Below are 8,832 nucleotides of genomic sequence, written 5' to 3'. Positions count from 1 at the left end.
AGCGACTGCTGAACGACTCCCAACCGACCGCATAGCGACTGCTGAGCGACTCCCAAGCGACCGCATAGCGACTGTTGAGCGACCGCCTAGCGACTGTTGAGCGACTGCCACGCGACCGCATAGCGACTGCTGAGCGACTGCCGAGCGACTACCGAGAGGCACCCATGGGCCGGTCGACGGTGCCCGACACTCAACTTACAGAGACATAAACTTAGTGTCCCAATAAACATACTTTAACAACTGGATCATGAATAAATCTTGAAACATTAGGTAAGGGCCGTAATTCACACGACACGCCGGGCCCGCCCGGACACAAACAAGGTCTCGTCAATTTACTATCTATGATGATTTTATGAGCAGTGGGATTATATTCGCAAGTTAATTTTATCATCATTTACATCATTTACCTGTCAAATTTATTAATTCCATGTTTAAAATGATACTTTAGATGAGATAAGATACTATTGTTTCAAGTATAAAAGACACTGAAGCAATGACTGACAACATTCTACTCGAGGGAACCTGTAACTGGTAGTAGTCATGAAGGTCTTCGCAGCAGTACTGATGGCGCTGGCGGCCGTGGTCGTGGCAGAAGAGCCCATCGAACTCGACTACCACATCAAGATCGGTATCCCCCGGGCCGAGAGTCTTAGACGCGCCGAGGAAGCCGCTGACTTCGACGGTACCAGGATTGTGGGTGGTTCTGCCGCCAACGCTGGTGCTCACCCCCATCTTGTAAGTACCTATTGCTATCCAATACACCCTAATCCTACCGATTTCAAACTTTCATTAAAATTTTGATCGAAATATAGCATAGTAGTCATTTAATTGTTATTATTACTATTTTTCTACCTATTCACCGGTAGCCTAAGAGGCTGTACCAACTTCCCGCGGACGGGTGGGTGAGCTCACAGACTTAAGCTGATAGAATTCACTGACAACAGTCCTAGCAAGAGCAGTGCTTCATAGAGTCTATCACCGGATCGGAATCGCGTCCCACTGAGAAGATCTGGCGAGATACTCAGTGCGCTGTGTCCACGTGTCTATCGCCGGATCCATAACTGTGTTAGTCCAGAGGAGAGTCGGCGACGTGTACCCCCCTGCTGGAGCTCTCCGGCTGTTAGCGCACTTCTCTAACAGATTTTTCTTATTTTTCTCATATCGTAGGCTGGACTTGTGATCGCACTGACGAATGGCAGAACTTCCATCTGCGGAGCTTCCTTACTGACCAACACCCGCTCCGTGACCGCCGCTCACTGCTGGAGGACCAGGAATGCCCAGGCTCGTCAGTTCACCCTCGCTCTTGGCACAGCTAACATCTTCTCCGGAGGCACCAGAGTCACCACCACCAATGTCCAGATGCACGGCAGCTACAACATGGACACCCTCCACAACGACGTCGCCATCATCAACCACAACCATGTTGGCTTCACCAGTCAGTACCATTATTTGTTTAATTATAATCAATCATTTTAGAGTTCCTACACCTGTAATGTGATTCTGTCTACTTCACCTCATTACAGACAACATCCAGCGCATCAACCTAGCCAGTGGAAGCAACAACTTTGCTGGTACTTGGGCCTGGGCTGCCGGCTTCGGGAGGACCTCCGATGGTTAGTATTTATCATTTCTGAAAAAAAGAAACAAATATTTAATGTTCTGATTTTGTATTCTGCGTTGACTCCGCGGCTAGAAGGCGCCATGAGAGGATGCTGATAAAATTGATTGACTATTCCAGCTGCTTCGGGAGCCAACAACCAACAAAAACGCCAAGTGAGCCTCCAGGTCATTACCAACGCCGTCTGCGCCCGCACGTTTGGAAACTCTGTGATCATTGCCTCCACCCTCTGTGTTGACGGCTCTAACGGTCGCAGCACCTGCAGCGGAGACTCCGGCGGCCCTCTCACCATCGGCAGCGGCGGAAGCCGTCAACTGGTCAGTACAGTATTTTTGTTTAACTTTACTGCTTTAACTGGTTATATTCTCTGTTTGTTTATTTGTTTATTTATTAGGGTAGCCTTTTATGACTCACTACATTTCCCATTTGTTTCTTGTACTTTCCAGATCGGTATCACATCGTTCGGATCAGCTCAAGGTTGCCAGAGAGGCCACCCTGCCGGCTTCGCCAGAGTCACGTCCTTCAACTCCTGGATCCGGGCTAGAATTTAAATGACGAATGACGAATGATTCAATAATAAAATAATATCATTTACAAAAAAAAATCTTTTTTTTCGTATTTCTCAATCTCATCCAGTGTAGGAAACTTGGATATAAATCCTAGTCTTGGCAGAGTAGTCGTGGCTGTCGATGGGCAGGGTTCCGTGTCGTCGCAACTGGGATAAGCACTCAATAAACATTAAAAAATAAAACAGTGTTGATTCACGCCACTGTGCTCAAACTGCTCAGAGTGTAGGTATTTCTTTTTTTTGTTACTCTATAGCTTAAATGTTAAGCAGTATATTATGAAAGTAGCATGTAAGCAGGTAGGTTTGCTAGTCCTATTGAGTGAACTGAAGATCTTCGATCGCCTAGGTACCGTCTCGGTCCTGTTAGTCGAGTAACTTTACCGAAGCGAGCACCTCGAATGACCTTTGTACAAGCGAGGGTGAGACTTAACAGCTCAAGGGCAGCTGCTTCATGCATCTACTACCGCTAAGAAGACGCGGCGAGAAGCTCAGCGGGCTGATTGATGTATGGGTTAGGGCGCGCGTCGAACTTTATGGCGAGTTTGACGAGTGCGCGCATCGGGGCTCTTATGCCTGTTCTTAATGCTAAAGGTGCAGGCGTCTAATGATCGGATGGATCCGTAAGGACGTGTCTAGGGTATTGACGGTGACTAGCTCCTGCGTGAGCCGGGGTAGAGGAGTAGTCAGCGGTGACCACGGCGATAAGGCGATTTTTATGACGAAACTCCTTATTGAAGTAGGGGGTACCGTTCCGACGTTGACTTCAGGTGTCTTAAGATGGATTCGAAGCCCAAGTCGTCGTGACCTGAGCTATTGATTGGCAAGAGCGTGCGAGAGATCGGAGTGTAAGATTCCTTCGCCTAATGTGAGAGAAAATTCCCGTTGATTTTCCCCTTTAGTACGGCAGTGCTGGTTTAATTAATATCGATTCGCCATTTTCGGAATTACCGTCCGACCCCGGTCCCGACCCCCTGCTCGGCGGCGGCGGGTTTCTGCGTAGTGAGGAGAGCTTTCCCTCACTCGCCCCGCCGCCTCCTTCTGCGAGATGGTGCACTCGCAGAAGTCGAGCATAGCCTTCCATGACTCATCGCTGCCAAGCATCGACGCCACGACGCCAGGCAGCGACAAGTCAGGTCCTATCTTTGCGACCAGGACACGGCGCTGCACCTCCCAAGCGGGGCAGACAGCGAGCGTATGCTCCGCCGTGTCCAGGTCGTGTCCACAATGGTGACACCTCGTCGTATCCTGCTGCACTGGGAGAGGTTGGATCTTTTTCGAGGCATTCTTACAATAAGTAGTACCTACTAACACAACGTTGTTTGGTAAACACGTACTTATCATACCTACAACTCAATTATAAATACTTACAGATTATTACACAGTTTAACTTTATTATAGTTTAATAACTATAAGACGTGTCAACCTGATCTTTGAACTATAGAAAATAAACGAAATGTGTCATAGATACTAACCTGAGCTAAAAAAAATGTACTTTTTCCAAAGGTCTAACTGTCAGTACTTCCTGATTTTTAGAACAATTAAAAAAGTAACCTAACTAATAAAGCTAGTTAAGAAAAATAACCTAACTTATATTATCACTGACCTAAGCTAACAAATATATATTAATAACAAATTACAATATATATTTTTTAAACATAAATATTATGAAATAATTTAAATTTAATATATTTTAAAGTAAATTGTAAGGTTTATAAAAAATCAAGAACTTGGAATCAAATTAACTTATACATACTATATGTCTTGTATGTATTTACAAGCCCTATAAACCCTAAGCAAATACATATGTTCTTATCACAAACGACTAAATTGTAAGTACTTTCAGATTTTGACACATAACATTAAGAAATACATAAAAACAAGAAAATAAATGCCTAACTTTATACACACTGTTTTTGATTGTGAATTTTCAGATTGTATCTCCTTTGTGATTTCTTAGATTAGGTGGTTTGTGAAGTCTGCCGTTAAATTACGAAATACTATTCAATTATTTTAAGGTTTTTAATGTGAAAGTAATATTGTAGGTACATAATAATACAGCGCGTCTTGTAGCTGGAAGTGAAGGTGGTTGTGTGTCGTACGCGTCGCGGCGCGGCGGCGTCGCGGAGTTATCACCGTCCCGCCGGTTTGCCGCCCCTCCCTCGCCGCGCTGTCTGCGTCTTCCCCGACTTTACGAAAGAGGAGTTGATGCGTAAACATATTGATTAGAGTAACAACTCAACAACGTCCAAAAAAATAACACGAAACATAAGTACTAAGCCCGAAAAAGAAGAATCCAATCAGATAGTAATACTATTTAAAAATATATAAAATATACATAATAATACTACGCCGGTAAGAGCAACGCCATATATCGTCGAATAAATAAATAAATAAGCCTTTTATTTCTTACAAGTGACATAAAAACAAAAAATTAATGCAATGCTTATCTAATAAATAATGTATCTGTCTGCAATCTTACGTCTTGTTTCCGATAGTCCTATGATGTCATATTTAAATTCTTTCAATGCTTCGTTTACTTCTATTAAACGAAGATATTTTTCTTGTGTATTTTGCTTGTTTTCTTGTGGAAGGGGGGTGGTAGTGTCTATATATTCTTGTTTTGGTTGTTCTGCTTAATCAGTGCGTTGTTAGAATTGTTTGTAGTGAGGAAGTTGAGCATGCCCTGTTTCAAGACACCCTCCGATAGACTAGATGATCTTTGTATCGGAGCTTGTGTTTTGTTCTTCTTGCTTGCTTGAATCTTTTTCTCATCTTGAGGGCGGGAATGAAAACAGGGGGTTTCGGGTGAAGCAGAAAGCATTCTTTTATTGGTATTTTTTGTATTATTGTTCTTAGTTATTACTAGCACTTTATCACACTTGATGATCGCAGTGTTGCCCTTTTCTCGCTCTTTCTGTATCTGTTTCTGTAGTTCCTTCCTTTTTTCCAAAATGCTTTGTGGATAATCCTCTTTTAAATAGTATGGAGTATCATTCAGTTTTCCTCTGTTTTTGTATATATCTATTTTTAAACCCAAAGTTACAAATGTCACAATAATTGGTCGAGGATTTCTCCTTTCTTACCTATTCTCTTATGCCCGTATCTTTAGACGTTTCGTAAAATAGTCCTCCACTCTTAACTCATCCGATGATGCTCGAGCATTCCCTCCAAACTTACTCGAGTTTGGTATTTTTAGTCGACCATTACAATATTCCTCAACTGTCCTCGAGTGAGGTAATAATGATGAAAATTTGATCAAGCTAGCATCAAACCCATAGAGTTCTGTAGTCTATGGTCATTGTTTAATGTCAAAGTCAAGCTGCCGCTGTCTGTTTGACACTAGATGAACTTGTTTGATGTTTTGGTTGCTGAGTTATTCGTAAATATGTGTGTGTGCGGTAAATCTGAAAGTGTATTATTTATTTTCTAACCTATCATTATTTTAGATTTCGGATCCGGCTTTGTATTTTTATTCGCCGCTTTTATGTGATTTTGGTTGCATCGTGTTGTTGAAGTGCTTTTCCACAACCACCAGTTTATTATTATATAAATAAAACTTATAATCGCATTGCCTTTATTTATCAGATAGTAAGCAAAATATGAATCTTATGTAGGTAAATAAAATAAAGAGTTTCAAATGTCTAACTTCGAACTATTTACTTTATTAATAAATATTATCAAACTTAAATTATCAAAATATGCGGGAATCATGCACAGATCGAGGCCATTGCACAACAATATCAAATATTTCCATTTGCGGTCCACATACTATTTGGACATTGATAGAAAACCAGCCTTGAGGAACGTTCAAGGTACGTCGCGACGTACCTTGACTTGACAGTTCGCTTACTTCACTCCGGTTAGGAAAATTTTCCAAGGACGTTTGAGTGAAGTTTATTTTTACAACTAAGCATACCAAAACGCGCGTTGGAGGTTGAGTCGAGTCGAGTTAAGCTCGTGTAAACGACTAAAGATACGGGGGTTAGCCTCCTGAATGTCTGTAGAATTCAGTTTAATAGATAAGTAACGTTCTATGAAACTGGCTAAGGTTTTTTTCCAAGTTTGAATATGAAATTTCCGTTTCTTCCACCCCAAAGAAGACAATATTCCTTAGTCTTGCTTGTTTTTCTAAAACATACAGTCTTTTTCCTTGATTTTGCACTTCAGCTTTGAGATTTTCTAAAACATACAGTCTTTTTCCTTGATTTTGCACTTCAGCTTTGAGATTTTCTAAAACATACAGTCTTTTTCCTTGATCTTGCACTTCAGCTTTGAGATTTTCGAATTGTTCTTCCCAGTAATTAAACTTTTCGTCCAGTATTTTATTTATGTTTTGAGTCACTTGTTCTGTCACGTAGATTTTTTTCCCTCGATCGGATCACAAAATGATACTCAACGATGTTCTTCTCACTCGAATATTTTTTACAATTATTCATGAAATCCTTAAACAATTGGCTGGTATTAACTGTTTAGCTTGCAGAGTACGGACAATTACGCGAACTTAAACTCACTTTTTAAGGAATGGCACTATTTTAATATTTTTAAATCACGATAAAATACAGAGACAATGTGTATTGTGGCAAACTACCCTACCCTCCATCTAATCCAATATAAGTCATATCGTCGAATAGCAAGCAGAAACGAATATAAAAAAACTAGAAAAATCGAAAATTCTCAAGTACAACGCCATCTATTGTCAAATGACGGAAACGCATATCGAACATACTTGACTTGTCAGGAATGTTCTCAGTAATTCTAGGGATGTAGTATCGACTATACAAGCGTTGCAGGGGTGTCACGAATTCAGTCAGTAATCGGAACTACTCGAAGCGAAACAGCGAACGGATCACCCGAAGCGAAGCGGAAGAAGTAAATTACGAGCTGTAAAGTGTTCTGTGAGTGTTCTAGGCTAGGTGCGCTATATAGGTACAGCTTTAATTTATAAATCGGTAGAACTTTTATTTATCCCGAACCCTAGCGCGTAATAATAAATTTATATATGATTACCGAGTCCAGGCAACCCCCAACCGAGAGCCAGCGCTAAACTATAAAATCGACCCCTCGCTGCGGCTTTGCCCCTCTATCCGATGATTTGCAACCGAAGTAAATTGTTCCTTAGAAATAAGGTGACACTCTACAAAATTTACATACGCCCCATCATGACCTATGCAAGTGTAGTGTTCGCTCACGCGGCCCGCATACACTTAAAACCACTTCAAGTAATTTAATCCCGTTTTTGTAGGCTAGTCGTCGGAGCCCCGTGGTTCGTCAGGAACATCGACTCGCATGATGACCTCGACCTAGAGTCCATCAGTCCCGATCCTGCGGACAAATGGAAAGCAGTCAACGTCATCCAAAACACGTCATTTCGGATCCTCCCGATCGGTGCTTTTAGGTACCTCAAGCACCGGTCATCGTTCTCGTCGAACCCGTCGCTTGCAACGAAGGGCTCGACGAGTAAATTAGCCCACAGACACAGCCCCCTGAGTTTCTTGCCGGACCTTCTCAGTGGGTCGTGTTTCCGATCCGGTGGTAGATTCTGCGAAGCACGGCTCTTGCTAGGGTTTGTGTTAGCAACGTCGTCAGGTTTGAGCCCCGTGAGTTCACTTACTAGTTAAGGTTACGCTGAAATAGCATCTCAGGGCTATCAGCATAGGTAGGGGAAAAAAAAGAAAAAAAAAGCATTTGCCCTTTTTTTGTGCGTGGCGTTCGTGCGTGCGGTTCTTGTTGAAACATGTTGAGACTTGTTGCGTTATCTTAACAGTTTTCGATAGTAGTAGATTGAAATCATTTTGTTAGAAGTTTTGGTTACTTCAGTGAAATATAATTAGGCCAGTTCTGTGTAATTTCTTTCCTTTTTATTTTTTACCACCTAACTCACTTCTGATCGATAGCAAAATTATAAATATAAAAAAGTGTTCATGCAACTTGGTGCACGTTAAAGAAGTGAAGCTTCATTTGCGGTGTGTAGTATTGTGGTTTTATTAATTTTTTATCCTTAATTTAATTTGTAACAGGGAATGCTGTGTATAAGAGAAACGACCTCTTCGCCATTTATATACCTTTATATTTTTAATTATATATTTTAAATTTTGAGTTATCGTAAAGGATAAAATGTGAGGTGCATTCGTATCTAGCGATGCAATAGGGTTCGAATCCCACAGACGGAATACTAATGAAATACGTACTCAACAAATGTTCACGATTGACTTCCACGGTGAAGGAATAACAGCGTGTAATAAAAATCAAACCCGCAAAATTATAGCTTGCGTACTTAATCACTGGTGGTAGGATACCTTCTGAGTCCGCGCAGGTAGGTACCACCACCTTGCCTATTTCTGCCGTGAAGCAGTTCGCAGCAGAATGCGTTTCGGTTTGAAGGGTGGGGCAGCCGTTGTAACTATACTGAAACCTTCGAACTCATATCTCAAGTCGGGTGGCGGCAATTACATTGTATATGTCTAGAGGCTCCGGTAACCACTTCACACCAGGTGGGTTGTGAGCTATTAGCTGTGCTTATAAAATAAATAATAGGTACCTAATAGTTTAAAATAAACGCGCAAGTATGCGACTAGGAGCGTCCGCGCGGGGCCTCATGCAGCGCAACATGACCGGTACACTCACGCTGACCGCGGCTCGTCACGTT

General features: G+C 41.9%; 1 protein-coding gene across 1 annotated transcript; it reads left to right on the top strand.

The window, feature by feature from the left end:
* The first annotated feature begins 497 nt into the window (after nucleotides 1-497).
* LOC114249732 (epithelial serine protease) lies at nucleotides 498-2,222 on the top strand. Its single transcript, XM_089734694.1, has 5 exons — nucleotides 498-735; nucleotides 1,168-1,435; nucleotides 1,524-1,613; nucleotides 1,739-1,935; nucleotides 2,065-2,222. Exons 1-5 carry the CDS (start codon nucleotides 541-543, stop codon nucleotides 2,167-2,169), a joined length of 855 nt encoding a protein of 284 aa, XP_089590820.1. The 5' UTR covers nucleotides 498-540; the 3' UTR covers nucleotides 2,170-2,222.
* Nucleotides 2,223-8,832: the final 6,610 nt, after the last annotated feature.

Source organism: Bombyx mandarina, chromosome 18 (assembly GCF_030267445.1).
Source record: "Bombyx mandarina strain Sakado chromosome 18, ASM3026744v2".
NCBI classification, from domain to species: domain Eukaryota; kingdom Metazoa; phylum Arthropoda; class Insecta; order Lepidoptera; family Bombycidae; genus Bombyx; species Bombyx mandarina.
The sequence above is the reverse complement of the archived record's forward strand: the minus strand, read 5'-3'. Positions and strand labels throughout refer to the sequence as shown.

Bases quoted from the DNA above. Each gene is read 5' to 3' on its own strand.
- LOC114249732 (XM_089734694.1), top strand. From the start codon at position 541: ATGAAGGTCTTCGCAGCAGTACTGATGGCGCTGGCGGCCGTGGTCGTG. The intron at 1,614-1,738 runs GTTAGTATTTAT...TGACTATTCCAG, and splicing joins CTTCGGGAGGACCTCCGATG to CTGCTTCGGGAGCCAACAAC. The intron at 1,936-2,064 runs GTCAGTACAGTA...TGTACTTTCCAG, and splicing joins GCGGCGGAAGCCGTCAACTG to ATCGGTATCACATCGTTCGG.